Source organism: Rhinolophus ferrumequinum, chromosome 22 (assembly GCF_004115265.2).
Source record: "Rhinolophus ferrumequinum isolate MPI-CBG mRhiFer1 chromosome 22, mRhiFer1_v1.p, whole genome shotgun sequence".
NCBI classification, from domain to species: domain Eukaryota; kingdom Metazoa; phylum Chordata; class Mammalia; order Chiroptera; family Rhinolophidae; genus Rhinolophus; species Rhinolophus ferrumequinum.
In genome coordinates this window covers 51,933,143-51,957,320 of record NC_046305.1, presented here as the reverse complement: position 1 = coordinate 51,957,320, position 24,178 = coordinate 51,933,143, and the positions used below count along the sequence as shown (strand labels likewise).

At 46.5% G+C, this 24,178-nt stretch overlaps 1 protein-coding gene across 1 annotated transcript; it reads left to right on the top strand.

The window, feature by feature from the left end:
• The first annotated feature begins 13,364 nt into the window (after nucleotides 1–13,364).
• LOC117015091 (pollen-specific leucine-rich repeat extensin-like protein 1) lies at nucleotides 13,365–16,224 on the top strand. Its single transcript, XM_033093463.1, has 2 exons — nucleotides 13,365–14,399; nucleotides 14,646–16,224. Exons 1-2 carry the CDS (start codon nucleotides 13,378–13,380, stop codon nucleotides 16,222–16,224), a joined length of 2,601 nt encoding a protein of 866 aa, XP_032949354.1. The 5' UTR covers nucleotides 13,365–13,377.
• The last annotated feature ends 7,954 nt before the right edge of the window (nucleotides 16,225–24,178 follow it).

The window sequence follows — 24,178 nt, the reverse complement described above, 5'->3', positions numbered from 1 at the left end:
GGCAATCGTTCCACAAAGTATATGTGTATCACGTCGTCACCCTGTGCTCTTTAAATATACGCAGTTATATTTGTGGATTATTCCTCAATGAAGCTGGGGGAACATTTTTTAAATACAAGGGAATGAGTGGCTTCCTCATCTGCTGTCCCAGAATAGATTATGAATACCTTTATTATAACACACATCACACTGTTTACATGTCTGCTTTCTTCATTAGATTATGAACTCCTGGAGGGCAGAGAGCCTGTCCTCTCCACTGACAGCCCCGTGACAAGCACGGTGACTGGTGAGCAGTCAGCAGGCAACTAATGTTTGTTGAATGAATGAATGATTCAGTCATCTTTTAATTCCCTGACCTACGTCTTAATCTGAACTTCGCTAAGATACCTGCAGAAAATGTTCCCCCCAGAATACATTCTCCACTATCTCTCTGTCTACAGTGTCCCTCACACAAAGGCAGCAGGTAAGAGAGAGGAGTAGAAGCTATTCCAAGTTCTAACCGCCCAACCTTCCACACTCTCGTCATTACTGCCCGTTCCAGACCACGTCTGAATGATGACATTGGTCGTCTGCTCAGTAGGCTACAGTCTCTTTGACCTGGCTTGCTCCTGGATTCTTTTCTTCCAGTCTCCTAAAGCTGCTCCACTCTGTCACCAAAACTCTCTGTTCCTACGGGACATGGAATGGTGACTGGTCCATTTCTAACTGCGGATACTATTCATTGCTAATATGTCCACTTGAAAGATCGCCAATCTCTCTGTTCATAACCATTCAAAAGTTAAGTCATGAAGGCTTTTTCCATACCTACATGGGGTGATCAGTTGCTTTTCTATTATTCCTTCTATTATTTTTTTCTGCTCTTGCTTTTGTCTCTAATTGTTAGAGAAAACTTTCATATAACAGTTACTACACAGACCGAACCCCCTTCACCCATTAGAATAAATCTGGCAGTATCTGCAATGTATTGAGGTGTTCAATAAACCACCAGGATTTTTAGGAAAATAGCATCTTATCAATACAAGGACTTCCTTGAAAATATGTCTTCACTATTCAAAAAACTTATCTTTGATGGTTGTTTACTCTGTTGTATCTCTCTTACACAAATTCTCAGTGTGTGTGTGTGTGTGTGTGTGTGTGTGTGTGTGTCCAGTCATGTCTGCATCTGCACAAACTGAAATGATGTGTTACACTCACACAGAGAGGGAGAGAGAAAAAGAGAGAGAGAGAGAGAGAGAGAAGAGGCTAAAGAAAACAGAATCTGAGGTCACTACAGGCAACTTGAAACTTTTTCTTAGGATCAACATTACTCTCCTTCACCACCGTCCTGACAAATACGAGCTCCCCGAGACGGTCTCTTGCCAGATCTGCTCCAGCAGTGTGTGACTAAGTAGAAACATCAGCTACAACTATGCGAAAGAATCCAAGAAAATATTCAACCTGGAAAATTTCAACCCCAAAGCAGCACCTCCCAGGAGATGACTACAACTCCTTTAGGAAATCGTTTAACCACAAATTCCAACTCCCCTTCACTCCTACAGCTTCAGTCACACATCTCAAAGGGCTGTTCCCTTAAACTGGGACAACGTGACCCAGCAGCTCAGAGGCCAAATGGCAACATAATGACTTTCCAGCCCATTGGAGAGGAAAACAGAGGAACAAATATTTGATGGTAATTGAAATCCTATAATTTGTGATTTGTCAATAACTAGTGACTTTGAAGGAGTTTCTTCACCCCTTGACAAATCCTGGTGGCCTCAATATGTAACTGCAGACACCTGAAACCATTTCATTGTCTGGTAACAATGAAATTAAAGATAGGTTCTCTGTGAGGTCAGAGAAGATGTTTCCCATCTCAGAGTTCACTATTCAATAAACACTCATTTTAAAGGCGTAAGTCAAAACATTCCTTGAGATTCTGAAGGTCCAAAGCTAAAGGGGGGGTCAGCTCTGATGGCAGGAAGTGGGGCATGAAAGCCCCAGGGCTGTACTCCTGTTCATGCCTAAAGTGGACGTGGTGGTCCTGTCACACCTCCAGTTACCAATCTGCATGGATCAAACAGCCAGCTGAGTGGAGCTCAGTGAAGCCAGGCAAGAAATTTACCTGCATTATAGAATCACAACTCTCAAGTTGAAACAGGGATTTATCAGACACCCACCCGATATTGCTCTACTTAACTCCCTTCCAAAATATTTCCCTTTCGTGCTCATCTCCCGATAAATGATGCAACCTGGTGCGAGGCAAAGAGCAAGTTGGAGTGAAAAGTCCTGAGTTGGAAGCCTGGGCCCCAACGCTGATTTAATCAGCGTGCAACATTAGACCTAGTCATCTTCAACGCCAACGGGAGGGGGCAAGACTAGTTCACTGCCGACTCCTCCTCCAGTTCAGGATTCTCTGCGCAGAGACAGAGAATGCACTAGCTCCAAAGATAATTCTCTTCATGTTCGGACAATTCTGATATGAAAAAGTTCTTCCTCGTACAAAGCCAAAATGTGCTTCCCTACAGTTTCTACCCATTTGTCTCAGTTTCTGACACAACCCTCCTCCACATAGTAGCCACATAGATAACTGAAGACAGACATTCATCCCCTCCATCTGTTTCTCACCGGTTCCCCTTACCACCCATCTACCTAATCATCCTGCTCAGAACACATAACAACTGTCCACATCCCGACTGAAAAGGGAGCACCACAAGTGAACAAACAGCTGCAGAAACCATGTGACAAATGCCGAGGGAAGGACACTGCCACTCATTTTGTCCAGCGAATGTACGTCTTTTGATGCAGCCTAAAATAGCGTTACCTTTTCAGCTACTACATCACACTGCGATTGAGACCATGCCCTTCTTTTACCCGTGACTTCTACCGGGTCTTCATGATGTTTAATTTAGCAAAGCCAGAACTTTACTTTTGTTTCTATGAGATTCCTTTGTTCAGACTTGAGCTACTGGTGTGACAAGCTGAAATCTTCTTGGATCCTCAGTCTATCCTAAAAATATCTGCCATTTGTCGACATTTGCATCCAAGTTATTGATAGGCTAGAATGATCGCAACGTGGCCAAGAAAAGAGTCTTGGAGCAGAATACTAGAGACTGCCCTCCATACTGACATGAATTGGTCTGGTCTTCTGGCCACCAGACTGGCCCCATCCTTGTCGCTCCCGGGACTCCACCTTTCTCAGACACTCACAGTCCAGGGTCTAGTCTCCTGCTGCCCCTGCAATGATACCCACAGAGAAGAATACCCAGGACTTGGGGCACTTTGAGAGAAACCACTGGTTTAAACAGTAAAAATAGAAATAAAGCTAACAAGAAAAAGGGAGAATCGTTCACATCCAGTGCGACGTGGAAATAATGTAGGAGTTGGAGTCAGAAGACCTGGGAAGGATCCGGGTTCTGTAACTTGCTCGCTGGGTAACCTTGGGCACCCTATTCCTTATCAGTTCCCACATCTCGAAAATAGGCATAATAATGATGACCTCATGCCATTGTTTTGAGCATTAGAAGCAATACGTACAAAATCTTAGGCCATTCTTGGCACATAGGGGCATGCAATATGCACAATTAGTATTATTGCAGCATGGCAAGAACGAGACAAAAACACAATAACCACTGGCACACAAAGAAAATTACACCCAAGCAGAAAAGACGAGAAAATGAAGAAATGTGTTTTGTGGATGTTACCTAATGCTCCACAAAAGACGGAATGCCTGGTCTAATAAGATCCGAAATGAGGGCATTAAACACAATGTTTAAAACTCAAGTATATTTTTATGTCATCGGCTCTAAACACGACTGGCTACCCCCCAACGCCGTTTCTTACTTGATCATGTCCCAGGAACTGTTATAGGGCCCAAAGATGCTTCAGACCCAGTCAAAACCAGGGTGAGAAGAAATACAACTGAGATGGGCGGAGGTGGGGACACATAAATAAATAATTAAAACCTCACCAGTGATAAAGACAGATAAACACAGAGGATGTGAGGAAACAGCGATCCACCTGCAGATATCATTATGAAGATGGCTTTCTGAAGAAGGTGATGATTCTTAAAAGGGTAAGGGTCTTAAAAGGTGAAGAGAAGCTAAGGTTACGGGACTCTCTCGGTAGTAAGGACAACAAGGAGACTGAACGATGGTGGATCCTTAAAGATTCATCCGAGGAATGGTGATCAGTCTAGAGTGACTTTCCCATAAAATAGAAGTGGTGTGACAGGTACCTGGAAAGGTATTGATTCATGCCTATTGGGAAGGGGCTTGTATGTCAAACAAGGAGTTTGGAATTCTACAGGCAAGGAGAAGCCAGTGGAGGGAATGACAGGATAATATTAGAAGATCATTCAAGCAGACTGCTATCATGTTTCCCCAAAAATAAGACCGGGTCTTATATTAAGTTTTGCTCCAAAAGACATATTAGGGCTTATGTGCAGGGGATGTCATTATGAAAAATCATGCTAGGGCTGATTTTCCAGTTAGGTCTTATTTTCGGGGAAACACGGTAGTAGAGGGGCTACTTATGACACTTTTTACAAATACCCAATTGGAAGATGGTGAGGTCCAGAACTAAAATTGCAGCACTGGAGGTAGAGAACAGGCCCACACAGAAGGACTCTAAGGCTAGGTGGCACTGATGTGGCATGAGCGTGAGCGGTAAAGGACAGGGAGAAGTGACAAATGGCTTTGAGTAGCTTGAGAAAGTCAGTGGTTGGGGATGGAATCGAACCAATATGTGGCCTGCGGGAAACAGTACATTTGGTTATTAGGGAACGACAATGAGCTCAGGTTTGAACAGTATGGACTGAGGTCCCTAAGACACATCCAAACAGAAATGTAGGGTTCCACATAACAGTCTGGAAACCAAGAGAGAGGGCAAGGATAGGAGTCCCCTGTACAGTTACAAGAACAAATGAGAAAATCCACGCTTTAACCCACAGGAATAGTACGGGCAACATGTCTCTGATACCCCAATGTCTTATCCTTGAAAACAAGGTAAAATTACACTAACGATTCGTACTGAGTGAACTCATGCTAGCGATCAACACTTCTAACTCAAGGGCTCATTTCTTGCTCTTTTGAAAAGGCAAAAGGAAATCTGCCCATCATCTCGCCATGCATCATAATTTCTAGATGAACATCTCACGACAAGTTCTCTCAGCATCCAGATGTGGAATTCACAGGTAAAAAGGGACATGCAGGTGGGTGCTTCGGATGTCTTCCCACCATTTAAGTGGATTTCAATTTCTCATAAACGTATATTCTACGCCTCTAGAGTCCCTTGACTCTAGATTTATCAGTAGATATTTTATCAGTAGATATTTATCAGTAGATATCTGTATTTATCAGTAGATATTTTCAAGTACCTCCAAAGTCAATATGGGGTTTACACACACACACACAAAAAGAAAAGTACAAAGTATGAACCTGCACACAAGAACCTATGATAATACCCAAAGGAGACCTTCCATGAAATCTCCACTCTATGGGGTTCATGTCTATCTAAACTTGGAACTTGGTCAAGCAAACACAGATGAGTACGTGAGGAAGTTGGAGGTAAACACTTGTCTGTAGAGAAATAGAGGTGGGGATGTGGGTGGATCTGGGTTTGGTTAGAAATGAATCAGAGCAGCCTACAAAGGATGGGCCCTCCCTGGATGAGCCTGCTATAAAAAGGCCATTATCTCGGGCTAGCAGCACCCAGCAAGCTGCTTCGGGCTACATCCTACTCGCTCTTCTGGTGAACAAAGTAAGTAAGAGGGAACACATCTAACTGCCTGCTTTGTGTTTAGCAAAGTGGAAATGGGCTGTATGCTTACTCCAGGGCAGAGAGTTCTGGAGGTTTGGGGGTTCTTCATTTTCAGTGGCACAGTTACACTGTTACTGGAAAATGAGGGCATACATGTTTGTATCCCAATAGGCTACTCAATCCTCTCTTTATATTGCCGGATTTTCCATTTATTCATTTATTCAACAAAGATACATTCACCACCTCATCCCCCTACTCTTGGGAAATTATCTTTTAGTGGAGGAGACATTCAAAGCTAAATGAATGCAATTAGCTAAATGAATACATGAATACAATTCAAAGCGTGATGAGAACAATGAAGAAAACAAGAGAGTGATGTAGCATAATGGGAGGAGAGAACCTCAGATGCGGGAAAACAATGGCCAGGAAAGACCTATTCGGCAAACAATCTTTTGAGCAGAGATTTTAATGACAAGGCAAAGGGCAAGATTCTTACGCAGAAGTAAACGTTTTCAAAGAACAAAAAGAAGCGAGTGTGCCTACAGCATACTTGCCCAGAGGAACGGTGGGTATGCGGTAGTGTCAGAGAGCTAGAGGGGGCAGGCCACGCACCGAGGGGCACAGAAGACTCTGCACATTATTTTAAGTACATGAGAAGTCACGGGAGAGTATGAAGCACGGGGTAAGGTAATCCAATGTGTGTCTCTAAAACACCATTCCGGGCTGCTACGTGGAAAAAGGGATCATAAGAAAGCCAGTCGGAACAAGGAGAAGGACTGCAGTTTTCGGCGAGAGTTGAAGGAGATAATACGAATACTGAGAAATAATCTTTGCGCAAGCCAAAATCTAGCCGTTATCTATGACTCTTATCTTTCACTTACACCACGCTGATTCGCCACCACGTTCAGTCAACTCTACCTACAAGGCCTGATAAATACAACTGTTTGCCTCTCCGTCACTATCATCCTATCCAGATTATCACACCTATTATATGAAAATACCTGAAATTTTTATCCATTTTTCTATTGCTCAATATGTGGGTTGTTTCCGTTTGGGAAAGTATCATAAATAGGGCTGTGAACATTTTGGGACATGATTTTTGGTTACTCGTGTGTATATGTTTCTGTTAGGAATATTCCTAGGAGTAAATCGCTGGGTCTTAGACTCTGCCAAACAATTTTCGAAAGGGCTTCTGTAGGTGTATGCTCGTTCCAGCACTGTATGAGAGATCCCGTTTTTCCATACCCTCGCCAATATTGGGTATTGTCAAGTTTCTTTTTTCCTTTTTGTCTTTCAGTCATTTTGGTGGGTGTAATGTGGTCTCTCGATGTAATGATTAATAAGGGTCAGGACTTTGGGTATGTTTCTTAGCCATTTGAACATCCTTTTTTTATTGTAAAGTTTCTGTAGTCCCCATTCATTTTCCTATTGGGTTGTCTGTATGTTTCCTGTTGCTTTTAAAAGGCATTTTTATATTCAAGAGCAAGCCCTCTGTTGGTTTTATGTGTGGCACGTACCCTCCCACTCTCCTTTAATAGGGTCTTTCAATGAACAGACGTGCCTACTTTTAATGCAGGTCGATTTATCAGTCTTTCTCTTCATAAATAATACTGCTTCAGTTCTATTTAAGAAGTGTTGCCCTAACTTAAGATCTTGAACATATTCTCATAAGTTATCGTCCTTTACTGAGGAGGGAATCTCAGGGCACATCAACATTAGAGGCTAAAGAGGAGACAAAGAGAACATGCGTGGTGAGGCTGGAGAACAAACAGGAGAGCTTGGGGTCTCTGAGGGAGAATGTAACCTGCTGCATCGAATCCCATAATACGTCAAGCAATAAGTGAAATGAAAATGTATAGTTGGATTTGGCAAGATGGACATTTCTTATCTGCATGAGCGTCTTAGTGGATTTTCCAGAGAGAGAGATAATTTAAGCAAAACAAAACAGAAGTAAGGACAGAATGTATAGGCATATCTTTTAAAGGGGTTTTGCTATTAATGAGAAAAGACAAATCAGATGGTACTTAAAGGGACATGTCGGGTGGGGGAGAGGGACTGTTAGATCTGAGACATTTCAGCATATCTGCTGAAGGGAACAATACAATCCAATTAAAATACGGTAGCCACCAAGAACTGTTGGGGAAAAAAGAAAACACGTGAGTGAACGTTCATTGAGAGTCCTGGTCATTTCGCAAAGTGGTTTTCAGAAAATTGTCCCTCAACAAACTGATCATTCAGCAAATTAGCTCTTATAGAATTGATTTTGGATGAGTACATCTTCCTGCTTCTGACCAGTGGGCCTTCCTAAAACCCCTGCAACGGGCCATGGCCAGATCAATAAGAGGGATCAGCTTCTCTACAGCACAGGGAGGTCTATAGGCCTAACCTGCTATGAATGAGTTCCAGGCCAAGAAATTGACAGTTTGGGTAATCCAGTCCAACTCTAGAGATTTCACTGTGCAGATGGGAATCAGAACTCTTGCATGGCCACCTTCCATTTTTAGAGCTGAACCACTTCAGAGAAGATGGAGGTTTAAAAAGAACTTAATATTCTTAATACAGTAAGAATGGATATGGCCTAGGGAACAAAATCCACGAAAAGGACATTTTTATTTCTTCCTTCTAGGTTTACCTAGATTTCCAAAAGATGTCTACTCTTATGGAAAACATCACTGCCATCATCAACCTGTTCCACCAGTATGCAAGAACAGATAAGGAGACTGACACAGTAAGCAAAGAAGAGCTGAAGCAACTTCTGGAAATGGAGTTTCGCCCAATCCTGAGGGTAAGAGATATTTGCCAGGATTAAAGGGTGTAGCATGTCGGTTCTGCATTAATAATCTCACAAAGGATTATTGTTAATTTTTGTGGACTGTATCTTTTAGAATAAAACCCGACTTAACCCTTGTGCAAAACAGATAGAAATGTTTTCCTCTCTTTAAATCTTTATATCTATTATACACTCACAAGTGTCTGCTCACGCACTCATATACCTACACAAACACACAAGTTCTGTGAAGGAAAAATAATACAAATATTTAATGACAAAGACATAAATACCACTTAGTTAGGGCTTCATAATAATTTTACCACATGAAGATTGTTAAGATGGTATGTTTAACAGATAGCTCAATTATAAATTTTATAATATATTGATATTTAAAGTAGGAACAACAGGAACGTGGCCATCAAATCTTTTTCCTGTTACCATATGTATTTAACATTTCTTTTTTTATTACAGTACCTATAGTTTCCTACTGACTCAGGATAAGCTAAACAATATTTTAAAAAATAACACCACATTTGGTTCCAATTTTAAGTACCAAAAATACACATTCCCTAAATTGATTATGGATTATTCCATTAACTAAGGGAGTCTGTCTAATATGTTCTTCCTCGCTGTCTACTCTGTGCAGAATCCCGATAACCCAGACACTGTTGATATCTTCATGGATTACCTAGACAGAGACCACAACAACAAAATAGACTTTGAAGAGTTTTTCCTGATGATATTCAAATTGGCAAAAGCGGTCTATAAGTCAACCAGAAGACAAAATTTCCAAGCATCAGGACCACAGCACAAAAGAAAGGGACATCCTAAATCACATGCTCAACATGACATAGAAGAAGAAACACAAAAGGAAGAAGACAGAAAGAGAAAATCCAGTCATTCCAAAAGTGATGGAAAGAGGAACAAAAAAAGATCCAAGAGCCCAAAGGGAAGTGACAGAAAAAGACATAGATCTAGATCCGAATCACAAGAAGGAAAAGGTGAAACATCCAGACATACAGACAGATATGGCAAACAACATCATCGGTCAAGTGAAAAAAAGGAAAGTAGGTCAAGTTATAACGAAGAAGAAGAAAGAAGGTATATGTCAACTGTTAGCACAATCAGAGGAAAAAGAGGCAGAGATGATGAATTTCATAATGAAAATACAAGACAACAGTATATAAATTGGGAAGAAACAAGAGAGGATGACTCATACTACGCACATGAAGGAAATACATATGGTAAAAATGATAATGAAATAGAAGAAATCAAACCACCATATTTCAGATCCAGCACTGGAGGGAGACAAGAATCTGACCACAAACAAGCTAGGGACAGCTCAAGACACCAAAGGACTCATGAGCATCAGGGCTCCATCGGTGGACGCTCTGAGTCCTCCCATGGACGGCCCGGATCCAGCACTGGAGGGAGACAGGGATCCCGCCACGAGCAGGCAAGAGATAGCTCCAGAAACACCAGCATTGGGCATGGACAAATCTCATCTGGATCCGGTAACACCAGACACCAGGGATACAGCAGTCGTCATGCCAGTGACACTGAAGGACAATCAGAAGACTCAGAGGCTCAATCAGGGTTAGCCCATGGACAGTCAGGGTCCAGACGAAGACGTCAACAGTCCGATTCTGCCCAAGGATACCCCCAGTCCGGTACCAGCGAAAGACAGGGATCCCGCCACGAGCAGGCAAGAGATAGCTCCAGACACACCGGCACTGGGCATGGAACAACCTCATCTGGATCCGGTACCAGACACCAGGGATCCAGCAGTCGTCATGCCAGTGACACTGAAGGACAATCAGAAGACTCAGAGGCTCGATCAGGGTCAGCCCGTGGACAATCAGGGTCCAGACGAAGACGTCAACAGTCCGATTCTGCCCAAGGATACCCCCGGTCCGGTACCAGCGAAAGACAGGGATCCCGCCACGAGCAGGCAAGAGATAGCTCCAGACACACCGGCACTGGGCATGGAACAACCTCATCTGGATCCGGTACCAGACACCAGGGATCCAGCAGTCGTCATGCCAGTGACACTGAAGGACAATCAGAAGACTCAGAGGCTCGATCAGGGTCAGCCCGTGGACAATCAGGGTCCAGACGAAGACGTCAACAGTCCGATTCTGCCCAAGGATACCCCCGGTCCGGTACCAGCGAAAGACAGGGATCCCGCCACGAGCAGGCAAGAGATAGCTCCAGACACACCGGCACTGGGCATGGAACAACCTCATCTGGATCCGGTACCAGACACCAGGGATCCAGCAGTCGTCATGCCAGTGACACTGAAGGACAATCAGAAGCCTCAGAGGCTCGATCAGGGTCAGCCCGTGGACAATCAGGGTCCAGACGAAGACGTCAACAGTCCGATTCTGACCAAGGATACCCCCGGTCCGGTACCAGCGAAAGACAGGGATCCCGCCACGAGCAGGCAAGAGATAGCTCCAGACACACCGCCACTGGGCATGGAACAACCTCATCTGGATCCGGTACCAGACACCAGGGATCCAGCAGTCGTCATGCCAGTGACACTGAAGGACAATCAGAAGACTCAGAGGCTCGATCAGGGTCAGCCCGTGGACAATCAGGGTCCAGACGAAGACGTCAACAGTCCGATTCTGCCCAAGGATACCCCCGGTCCGGTACCAGCGAAAGACAGGGATCCCGCCACGAGCAGGCAAGAGATAGCTCCAGACACACAGGCACTGGGCATGGAACAACCTCATCTGGATCCGGTACCAGACACCAGGGATCCAGCAGTCGTCATGCCAGTGACACTGAAGGACAATCAGAAGACTCAGAGGCTCGATCAGGGTCAGCCCGTGGACAATCAGGGTCCAGACGAAGACGTCAACAGTCCGATTCTGCCCAAGGATACCCCCGGTCCAGTACCAGCGAAAGACAGGGATCCCGCCACGAGCAGGCAAGAGATAGCTCCAGACACACCGGCACTGGGCATGGAACAACCTCATCTGGATCCGGTACCAGACACCAGGGATCCAGCAGTCGTCATGCCAGTGACACTGAAGGACAATCAGAAGACTCAGAGGCTCGATCAGGGTCAGCCCGTGGACAATCAGGGTCCAGACGAAGACGTCAACAGTCCGATTCTGCCCAAGGATACCCCCGGTCCGGTACCAGCGAAAGACAGGGATCCCGCCACGAGCAGGCAAGAGATAGCTCCAGACACACCGGCACTGGGCATGGAACAACCTCATCTGGATCCGGTACCAGACACCAGGGATCCAGCAGTCGTCATGCCAGTGACACTGAAGGACAATCAGAAGCCTCAGAGGCTCGATATGGGTCAGCCCGTGGACAATCAGGGTCCAGACGAAGACGTCAACAGTCCGATTCTGCCCAAGGATACCCCCGGTCCGGTACCAGCGAAAGACAGGGATCCCGCCACGAGCAGGCAAGAGATAGCTCCAGACACACCGCCACTGGGCATGGAACAACCTCATCTGGATCCAGTACCAGACACCAGGGATCCAGCAGTCGTCATGCCAGTGACACTGAAGGACAATCAGAAGACTCAGAGGCTCGATCAGGGTCAGCCCGTGGACAATCAGGGTCCAGACGAAGACGTCAACAGTCCGATTCTGACCAAGGATACCCCCGGTCCGGTACCAGCGAAAGACAGGGATCCCGCCACGAGCAGGCAAGAGATAGCTCCAGACACACAGGATCGCAGGAGCGTCAGGGCTCCAGCGGTGGACGCTCTGAGTCCTCCCATGGACAGCCCGGATCCAGCACTGGAGGGAGACAGGGATCCCGCCACGAGCAGGCAAGAGATAGCTCCAGACACACCGGCACTGGGCATGGAACAACCTCATCTGGATCCGGTACCAGACACCAGGGATCCAGCAGTCGTCATGCCAGTGACACTGAAGGACAATCAGAAGACTCAGAGGCTCGATCAGGGTCAGCCCGTGGACAATCAGGGTCCAGACGAAGACGTCAACAGTCCGATTCTGCCCAAGGATACCCCCGGTCCGGTACCAGCGAAAGACAGGGATCCCGCCACGAGCAGGCAAGAGATAGCTCCAGACACACCGGCACTGGGCATGGAACAACCTCATCTGGATCCGGTACCAGACACCAGGGATCCAGCAGTCGTCATGCCAGTGACACTGAAGGACAATCAGAAGCCTCAGAGGCTCGATCAGGGTCAGCCCGTGGACAATCAGGGTCCAGACGAAGACGTCAACAGTCCGATTCTGCCCAAGGATACCCCCGGTCCGGTACCAGCGAAAGACAGGGATCCCGCCACGAGCAGGCAAGAGATAGCTCCAGACACACCGGCACTGGGCATGGAACAACCTCATCTGGATCTGGTACCAGACACCAGGGATCCAGCAGTCGTCATGCCAGTGACACTGAAGGACAATCAGAAGCCTCAGAGGCTCGATCAGGGTCAGCCCGTGGACAATCAGGGTCCAGACGAAGACGTCAACAGTCCGATTCTGCCCAAGGATACCCCCGGTCCGGTACCAGCGAAAGACAGGGATCCCGCCACGAGCAGGCAAGAGATAGCTCCAGACACACCGCCACTGGGCATGGAACAACCTCATCTGGATCCGGTACCAGACACCAGGGATCCAGCAGTCGTCATGCCAGTGACACTGAAGGACAATCAGAAGCCTCAGAGGCTCGATATGGGTCAGCCCGTGGACAATCAGGGTCCAGACGAAGACGTCAACAGTCCGATTCTGCCCAAGGATACCCCCGGTCCGGTACCAGCGAAAGACAGGGATCCCGCCACGAGCAGGCAAGAGATAGCTCCAGACACACCGCCACTGGGCATGGAACAACCTCATCTGGATCCAGTACCAGACACCAGGGATCCAGCAGTCGTCATGCCAGTGACACTGAAGGACAATCAGAAGACTCAGAGGCTCGATCAGGGTCAGCCCGTGGACAATCAGGGTCCAGACGAAGACGTCAACAGTCCGATTCTGACCAAGGATACCCCCGGTCCGGTACCAGCGAAAGACAGGGATCCCGCCACGAGCAGGCAAGAGATAGCTCCAGACACACAGGATCGCAGGAGCGTCAGGGCTCCAGCGGTGGACGCTCTGAGTCCTCCCATGGACAGCCCGGATCCAGCACTGGAGGGAGACAGGGATCCCGCCACGAGCAGGCAAGAGATAGCTCCAGACACACCGGCACTGGGCATGGAACAACCTCATCTGGATCCGGTACCAGACACCAGGGATCCAGCAGTCGTCATGCCAGTGACACTGAAGGACAATCAGAAGACTCAGAGGCTCGATCAGGGTCAGCCCGTGGACAATCAGGGTCCAGACGAAGACGTCAACAGTCCGATTCTGCCCAAGGATACCCCCGGTCCGGTACCAGCGAAAGACAGGGATCCCGCCACGAGCAGGCAAGAGATAGCTCCAGACACACCGGCACTGGGCATGGAACAACCTCATCTGGATCCGGTACCAGACACCAGGGATCCAGCAGTCGTCATGCCAGTGACACTGAAGGACAATCAGAAGCCTCAGAGGCTCGATCAGGGTCAGCCCGTGGACAATCAGGGTCCAGACGAAGACGTCAACAGTCCGATTCTGCCCAAGGATACCCCCGGTCCGGTACCAGCGAAAGACAGGGATCCCGCCACGAGCAGGCAAGAGATAGCTCCAGACACACCGGCACTGGGCATGGAACAACCTCATCTGGATCTGGTACCAGACACCAGGGATCCAGCAGTCGTCATGCCAGTGACACTGAAGGACAATCAGAAGCCTCAGAGGCTCGATCAGGGTCAGCCCGTGGACAATCAGGGTCCAGACGAAGACGTCAACAGTCCGATTCTGCCCAAGGATACCCCCGGTCCGGTACCAGCGAAAGACAGGGATCCCGCCACGAGCAGGCAAGAGATAGCTCCAGACACACCGCCACTGGGCATGGAACAACCTCATCTGGATCCAGTACCAGACACCAGGGATCCAGCAGTCGTCATGCCAGTGACACTGAAGGACAATCAGAAGACTCAGAGGCTCGATCAGGGTCAGCCCGTGGACAATCAGGGTCCAGACGAAGACGTCAACAGTCCGATTCTGACCAAGGATACCCCCGGTCCGGTACCAGCGAAAGACAGGGATCCCGCCACGAGCAGGCAAGAGATAGCTCCAGACACACAGGATCGCAGGAGCGTCAGGGCTCCAGCGGTGGACGCTCTGAGTCCTCCCATGGACAGCCCGGATCCAGCACTGGAGGGAGACAGGGATCCCGCCACGAGCAGGCAAGAGATAGCTCCAGACACACCGGCACTGGGCATGGAACAACCTCATCTGGATCCGGTACCAGACACCAGGGATCCAGCAGTCGTCATGCCAGTGACACTGAAGGACAATCAGAAGACTCAGAGGCTCGATCAGGGTCAGCCCGTGGACAATCAGGGTCCAGACGAAGACGTCAACAGTCCGATTCTGCCCAAGGATACCCCCGGTCCGGTACCAGCGAAAGACAGGGATCCCGCCACGAGCAGGCAAGAGATAGCTCCAGACACACCGGCACTGGGCATGGAACAACCTCATCTGGATCCGGTACCAGACACCAGGGATCCAGCAGTCGTCATGCCAGTGACACTGAAGGACAATCAGAAGACTCAGAGGCTCGATCAGGGTCAGCCCGTGGACATTCAGGGTCCAGACGAAGACGTCAACAGTCCGATTCTGCCCAAGGATACCCCCGGTCCGGTACCAGCGAAAGACAGGGATCCCGCCACGAGCAGGCAAGAGATAGCTCCAGACACACAGGCACTGGGCATGGAACAACCTCATCTGGATCCGGTACCAGACACCAGGGATCCAGCAGTCGTCATGCCAGTGACACTGAAGGACAATCAGAAGACTCAGAGGCTCGATCAGGGTCAGCCCGTGGACAATCAGGGTCCAGACGAAGACGTCAACAGTCCGATTCTGCCCAAGGATACCCCCGGTCCGGTACCAGCGAAAGACAGGGATCCCGCCACGAGCAGGCAAGAGATAGCTCCAGACACACCGGCACTGGGCATGGAACAACCTCATCTGGATCCGGTACCAGACACCAGGGATCCAGCAGTCGTCATGCCAGTGACACTGAAGGACAATCAGAAGACTCAGAGGCTCGGTCAGGGTCAGCCCGTGGACAATCAGGGTCCAGACGAAGACGTCAACAGTCCGATTCTGCCCAAGGATACCCCCGGTCCGGTACCAGCGAAAGACAGGGATCCCGCCACGAGCAGGCAAGAGATAGCTCCAGACACACCGGCACTGGGCATGGAACAACCTCATCTGGATCCGGTACCAGACACCAGGGATCCAGCAGTCGTCATGCCAGTGACACTGAAGGACAATCAGAAGACTCAGAGGCTCGATCAGGGTCAGCCCGTGGACAATCAGGGTCCAGACGAAGACGTCAACAGTCCGATTCTGCCCAAGGATACCCCCGGTCCGGTACCAGCGAAAGACAGGGATCCCGCCACGAGCAGGCAAGAGATAGCTCCAGACACACCGGCACTGGGCATGGAACAACCTCATCTGGATCCGGTACCAGACACCAGGGATCCAGCAGTCGTCATGCCAGTGACACTGAAGGACAATCAGAAGACTCAGAGGCTCGATCAGGGTCAGCCCGTGGACAATCAGGGTCCAGACGAAGACGTCAACAGTCCGATTCTGCCCAAGGATACCCCCGGTCCGGTACCAGCGTAAGACAGGGATCCCGCCACGAGCAGGCAAGAGATAGCTCCAGACACACAGGATCGCAGGAGCGTCAGGGCTCCAGCGGTGGACGCTCTGAGTCCTCCCATGGACAGCCCGGATCCAGCACTGGAGGGAGACAGGGATCCCGCCACGAGCAGGCAAGAGATAGCCTCAGACACACCGGCACTGGGCATGGAACAACCTCATCTGGATCCGGTACCAGACACCAGGGATCCAGCAGTCGTCATGCCAGTGACACTGAAGGACAATCAGAAGACTCAGAGGCTCGATCAGGGTCAGCCCGTGGACAATCAGGGTCCAGACGAAGACGTCAACAGTCCGATTCTGCCCAAGGATACCCCCGGTCCGGTACCAGCGAAAGACAGGGATCCCGCCACGAGCAGGCAAGAGATAGCTCCAGACACACCGGCACTGGGCATGGAACAACCTCATCTGGATCCGGTACCAGACACCAGGGATCCAGCAGTCGTCATGCCAGTGACACTGAAGGACAATCAGAAGACTCAGAGGCTCGATCAGGGTCAGCCCGTGGACAATCAGGGTCCAGAGGAAGACGTCAACAGTCCGATTCTGCCCAAGGATACCCCCGGTCCGGTACCAGCGAAAGACAGGGATCCCGCCACGAGCAGGCAAGAGATAGCTCCAGACACTCAGGCACTGAACATGGGCAAACCTCATCTGGATCCAGTACCACCAGATACAGGGGTTCCGGTCTTAGTCTGGCCAGTGGTTGGCAGGCTGGAAGTGCCAGACCTAATTCTAGCCATGTGGGATTCTGTGACAGACTTGTATACGTCGGTGATTTTACAACATCCAATGTATCAGACAGTTATACAGAGGGTGTGTCAAGCGATATTTCTGAACAGGATGGATACAGTCAGTCTCCTCGATACTATTACGATGAGTGAGAAACCACCAGAACAGTAATTAAGCCAAGATTATTAAAATCACCCAAGAAATCAACTTTGAATCAAGAAAGTTTATGGTTTCACTAAGGTTTTCTTTTCTTATCTTGTTTTTAAACTTGTTAGATTTGTTTTTTCTGGTGATAGTTTCCCTGTATTCTCTATGAAGTTTTGAACTTTAGAGTTAGGAAATGGTGAACAGAAGAAATCAACATCATGGGGAGTTGAATTTAGAAAACTATGAGTATTTTGGGAGATTGGGGTTCAAGTAAAGTGGGTTTGGGGGTGTTTTTTTGTTTGTTTGTTTTTTGAGAGAGGTAAAAATTTAGCACTTTTCCAGATTGGTACATTAATCTTCACCAAAAATATCAAAGGAGTCAAAAACACAAAATCACTGCTCTGGAGGCCATAGCTGCTACATAATATCAGGGCTCGCTACACATGCCTCTATCAGGCTTCTATCAAACTATGTATTAATCTGCATTCATTAAAATCACCTTGGTCATATAGAATTCATAAATGTAAACTGTATGAAAATTAAAAATAAACAATTGATCATATATCATAGTTTTTGCCTTCTGTGCTTATTTCTCCTAAACCCCAAAGAATCACTTCCCCATGGGTAGAATCACATCTTTTTCCTTTACCACTGGAAAAGTATATGACCAAATGCTAGTTGTACACCATAAAATAATAAAGAGTGCACAGAAGGAAGTATTTAATCAAATCCTGTATTTTTCTCCAACATAATCATTGTTCCACATCGTCACCTGCTGGATGGACAAAGGATTAATTAGCTCAGAGGTGAATAGCCCCGTACGTATCGTAAGTATCGTCAGACATCAACCCAGGTGGCTATTAGCCAAGTGAAACCAAGATCAGGAAGCAGGAATTAATTACTAAATTATAGGTCCTTCTTTTTTATATATATTAATTTTATTGGGGAACAGTGTGTTTCTCCAGGGCCCATCAGCGCCAGGTCGCTGCCCTTCAATCTAGTTGTGGAGGGCGCAGCTCAGCTCCAAGTCCACTTGCTGTTTTCAATCTTTAGTTGCACGGGGCGCAGCCCACCATCCCATGCGGGAATTGAACTGGCAACCTTGTTGAAAGCTCGCGCTCTAACCAACTGAGCCATCCAGCTGCCCCCTAGGTCCTTCTTCCAAAGACACTAGAAGATGTTTTCCAATGGAAACTAGTGAGAACAGAGAAATCTTGAAAAAGGAAAGCAATTAAGGAAATGCTCTCTTGCCTAGGAAGAAAACACATATACCTCATGACTTAGCCCATGGATGATGAGATTAAAGAAAGAGTAGTAGACATGTGAACAAATTTCTACCATTAAAAGGAATATCCCTCTGTGTGTCCGTACCCAAGTCTTCCTTCTCCGTAACAGGCGACTGGAAGGGGTATTAAAGGTTATCCAGGCCAGTGTTCACATTTGGCAGATGAGTCTGTCACACAAACAGTCTATAACCAAAGTCACAACGAGAGCTCATGTCCTAACTCTGTGCTGAGTGCTTGTGTAAGCGCACTTACAAAAGCTCTCTTTTTTCACTTTTACTTGAATAAATCAAGCTAAAGTGAAATTAACTGTCAAAGTTTAAATGATCCCCAGTGTGGACCGGGGCTGAATGAAAAGCCACAAACAAGCTCATTTTCCTCAGGAGCCCCAAACGATGTCATGTCTGCGTGTACTCTCCACGAGCCTCTCAAAAGGGACAGGAGCCCCATGCTGGTTTCCCGCTTCCCTGTTAAAATGCTATCACTAAGTTCCCCCATAAGCTGCAACTCCAGGAAGTGCCCAACCTGCAGGTCTCGTTGAGTTGCCACAGACACAGGTATAGAGAGAATGCCTCTCTCCTTTCTGGGACACAATTTGCCACCTTGCCTCCAGTGTCACAACCAGCTAATTCAGCTTCCACCGGAGGCCTTTCTCTAGAGGATCAGGCCTACCTGACAGGCTGAAGAATTCAAAGTTAGAATGAGGCAGATAGTGCAGACCTAGCCCAACGAAGGTGGAGGTGCTAACGGAAGGACATTGACAGACCTTACCACAGACATAGCCAGAGGTGGACACTCCACCAAGAAACTTGCAACGTTTTGTGAAGAATCCATCAACAAACAACTGCAATTGTTTTCGTTCATAACCCTGTCCACTCAGGATAGAATTACCAGACACTCCTTTCTGCTAGCTGATAGAAAATCATTTGTCCAAAAAGGTGCAAACTTGACTCCATGGGAACATTCCAGACCATAGTTTTTCTCTGTCCTCCTAGGTATTTCCCATCCCTAAGTGCCCTGAGGTGTAGGAATTCTAGGGTGAGGGCTGGGAAAACAGTCTGCAGGAGATAATTTTTGAGAATTAAGCAGGGACCAGATCATGGAAGCCACAGTAAGGACATTAGATTTTTAAAATTATGGTTAATTAATTAATTAAAATATATCAGCTTATCCATTTTTATAAACTTATCCATTTTTAAATGCACAGCTCAGAAATGTTAAGTATATTCCCACTGTTGTGCAACCAATCTCCAGAATATTTTCATCTTGCAAAACTACACTGTTTGCCCAAAAATAAGACCTAGTCAGAAAATCAGCTCTAATGTGTCTTTTGGAGCAAAAATTAATATAGACCTGATATTATATTATATTATGTTATGTTATGTTACATTACATTACATTATATTATATTATGTTATATTATATTATACCTGGTCCTATATTATAGTAAAATAAGACCGGGTCTTATATTAATTTTTGCTCCAAAAGACACATTACAGCTGATTGTCTGGGTGCGTCTTATTTTCAGGGAAACATGGTAAATCCTGTTATACCCATTGAACAAGTCCCTATTTCTCCCTCCCCCATTCCCTGACAATCACCATTCTACTTTCTGATTCTATTAATTTGGTTACTTTAGAGTCTTCATAGAAATGGAATAATAAAGTATTTGTATTTTTGTGACTGGTTTATTTCAGTCAGCGTATTGTCAAGCTATAACACCCATTTAAAATAAAAACACTCAATGAAATGGGTATAGGAGGAAAATAGCAACATCATAAAGGCCATATATGACAAACTCTCAGCTAAAAGTGTCCGTGGTGAAACACTGAAAGCTTTTCCTCTAAGATCAAAAACAAGACAGGATGCCCACTCTTGCCACTGTGATTCCATACAGTACTCTAAGCCCTCGCCAGAGCAATTAGAATGGCTATTATCAAGAAGACAAGAAACAAGTGTTGGAGAGAACGTGGGGAAAAGGGAACCCTCATACACTGCTGGTAGGAATGTAAACTGGTGCCAGCACTCTGAAAAACAGTATGGAGTGTCCTCAAAAAATTAAAACTACAGCTACCAGATGACTCAGCAATCCCTCTTCTGGGTATCCACCTGAAAACTTTGCAAACATTTATTCGTAAAGATATACGCACCTGTGTGTTCATTGCAGCATGATTTACAATAGCCAAGTTATGGAAACAACCTACGTGTCCTTCAGTGATGACTGGGTAAAGAAGATGTGGTACATATATATAATGGAATATTACTCAGCCATAAAAAAGATGAACTAGTGCCATTTGTAACAGCATGGATGGATCTTGAGAGTATTATGCTAAGTGAAATAAGTCAGACAGAAAAGGATAAGAACCATATGATTTCACTCATATGTGGGGTATTAAACAAATGAACAAACAAAACAAACTTATAGATCCAAACAGAACGATGGTTACTAGAGGGGACGGGGTGTGAGGGGAAGCCAAAGAATATAATGGGGTCAGATATATAGTGATGGAAGGAGACTAGACTTTGGGTGGTGAGCACACAATAGAGTGTACAGATGTCATAGTATAAAGTTGTACCTCTGAAATTTTTATAATGTTATGAATCAACGTTATCCCAATAAATTTAATTTAAAAAAAAAAAGACAGATTCAGCAGAAGTCAGTCAGGAGAGAGCTGTGGACATTTCTCACAGACAATCATCACCTGTGCAGTCTAGATCCGGTACTACCAGACAGCAAAAATCTAATTTTATTCCGTCCAGAACTAACGAAGGACAATCAAGAGATTGGGATAGATAGTCACTGTATCCCACGGTCTAGCTGAACGTGAGCATGGGCAGTCTGTATCTAACACAAGAAAAAGAGATGGTTCTAAGCATGAAAAGTCAGAACACAGGCCAGGAACTCATCAAGGAAGAGCAGCTACTCATAGGCGATCTGGGTCTTCCAAGGAACACAAGGGGAAGAAATGCTTCCACTTACGGACAATCAAAAGGCAGCACTGGACCTTTGGGGTCCACTCACAGACAAGCAATGATGCAGCTATGCTCAGGCCAGTGAGGATGAGATACAATCTGAAGACACAGGGGACAGTCTGAGTTGTGGACAAAGACAGGTGGGCTCTAGTCCAAGAGGAAAACAAAGATACAGTCATAGAAACTCAATGATGGCTCTATAAACCCTATAAATGCTGCATCTCGTCAGAGTCAGACATCCGCTAACGGTCAGTCTGACTCTACTAATGGATGGTCAGGATCCAACAGTAGGAACAGACAAACAGCCAACCATGAACAGAGAGGAGACAGCTCTGGGCAATCAGTGTCTCATCATGGCCAGACGTAAATTCATGGACGGTTTGGATCTAGTCAGGGAGAAGGTGAGTCCAGTAAAAATAGGAAGACACAGAAGCACCATAAACACTTGGAATAGAGTGCCAGCTGCTTAGAGTCTGATCATCGACAATCATCACCAACACAATCTGGAATGAGGAGAAACAGACAATAATCTGGTTCTACCAGGCCGGCGATGGTGAGGGACAACCAGGACACTGAGATGGAGAATCAGCATTAACCCATGAAAAGTCTGGATTCAGCAGAAGAAAGAGTCAGGGATTGAGTCCTAGACAGTAAGGAGAGAGCAGTGGACCTCCAGGGCCTTCAGTCACACAGACTTCTACCACTGCAAGCAGAAAACAGGCATCCAGTTAAGAGTCAATCTAGTGACAGGGAAGGACAACCAGGAGATTGGGTTAGACAGTCAGCTTCCACCTATGGTCAGGCTGAATGTGTTCAAAAGCAATCTTAGTCCAGCACAAGAGGAAAACAATGTTCTAGCCATGGAGAGTGAAGATAGGTCTAGACATTCCGAATGTCTACATGGCCAGAAAGCAATTCATAGACATTCTGGGTCTACCCGAGGAGACTCTGAGTCCAGCACAACAGGCAGACATATATATCTGGTTATGACAATCGGGAGATAGCTCTAGAGACCCCAGCTCTAAATTGTGCTGACACACAGGAAAAGATAGCCTTTCTCTTCCTATGATACGTCTGCGTACGGCCATAGAGGGTCTGGATCTAGCATAATCTACATAGACAAGGTCTGTATCAAGTATAAGCTGACATAAAGGGTACGGTGAGAGTAGTGATAACACAGAACCAGGAGACTCATCTAGAGTCAACATCAGTCCATAGATTGTCTGAGTATGAATATGGACAGTTAAGACACAAGCAGGCAGAAGACAGGTCTAGATACTAAGTCTCATCAGCAACAGACACACTGGAAGGGAGCCTGGACCAACCCATAAGCAGCCAAGACCCAGCATGAAAAGCATAAAATCTGGCCACAGACAAACAAGAGACAGCTGTGGACACTCAGATCTACTCACACTCTGTCATGATTCACTCATTCTGGGTCCAGCATCAGTAGACAAGAAGGATCCACGAGTCAGTCCAGTGATACTGAAGGACAATCAGAAGACAGGAAAAGATAGCCTTTCTCTTCCTATGATACGTCTGCGTACGGCCATAGTGGGTCTGGATCTAGCATAAGAAGAAGGGATTCCTCTAGCCACAGGGAATCTAGAGCTAGGCCAGGGTTCTATCAAGGGTGGACATTTATTTATAGGCGAGCGAGCTCTACCCATGGAGAGTTAGGGTCCAATACAAGAGACAGATGTGGGTCTATTTCTGGACGATCTGGGTCATCTCACATCAAACGTCATCTATCCAGACTGGATCCAGAACAAGCACACATTGGGGATCCAGTATTAGTCAGGCTAGGGATAGGGTAGCACAATCAGAAGACTCAGAGATACAGTCAGAATACACCTAGGGATGGCCTAAGTCCAGGGCAAGAAACCAATACGAATCCACTCACAGCCAGTCACTGGGCGGGCCCAGACATTCGGGGTCTCGTCAAGGCCAGATGGCTCCATGGAAGGTACCGATGGGAACCTGGTCACTCAGCTTAGGGACAGCGGAAGGTACAGAGTGCACGAGGATGGTCATTAAAATGGCAGCTCTGAGACAATAAGAAACAATGGAAGTAAGAAAAACCAAGTTTTCACTATTTTTTGTGCCAACATCCCACTCTGTAAAGATAGCCACAGCAAAGGGACCATTATCATAAGTGAGATACTAGGAGGAGAGGAACTAACGCAAAGACAAAGTAGAGACATGAGAAGAAAAACAAAGCACAGGAATTTATTGTGAAAACTACTTTTTGAGGACAGTTATCTTTCTCTATCCTTTTCTTTAATCATGTAATTCTACTTTAATCCTTCCACTTCATGTTAATCTTCTCTTAAAGGATGGTGTACAATTGTCCTCGTCAGTTAGCATATGTGAGTGGTGTGAGTTTAAATTTTAATACTATTATAGAAAAAATTCGTTGTGTGGGGTTCAATTGGAATTCAACATGAGTGCTCGAGTTTTGGAGATTCTGCCAAATCTGATGTTATACATGACTCTTAAAGGAGAAGTATTAGGTCTTAAAATATCGTCAGATCCCTGTGACTACAATACCCTTGAGTTTACAGACAGAGCTTCCAAGTCTCTGGTTTCAGGCTATCTAACTGCATAAATTGACAATAAACATTTATGAACAATATGCCTTGCTTCTGTCCTGCTCCATGAACCCACTTTACTGATGGTAAGAACTGGTCCCAACAGGCAGAGAGCTAAGGCCGGAGCTTTGGAGAACAAAAACACTTAAGAACAGGCCATGGAAGAGGAGCCCCCCAAAAAGCTGGAAAGGG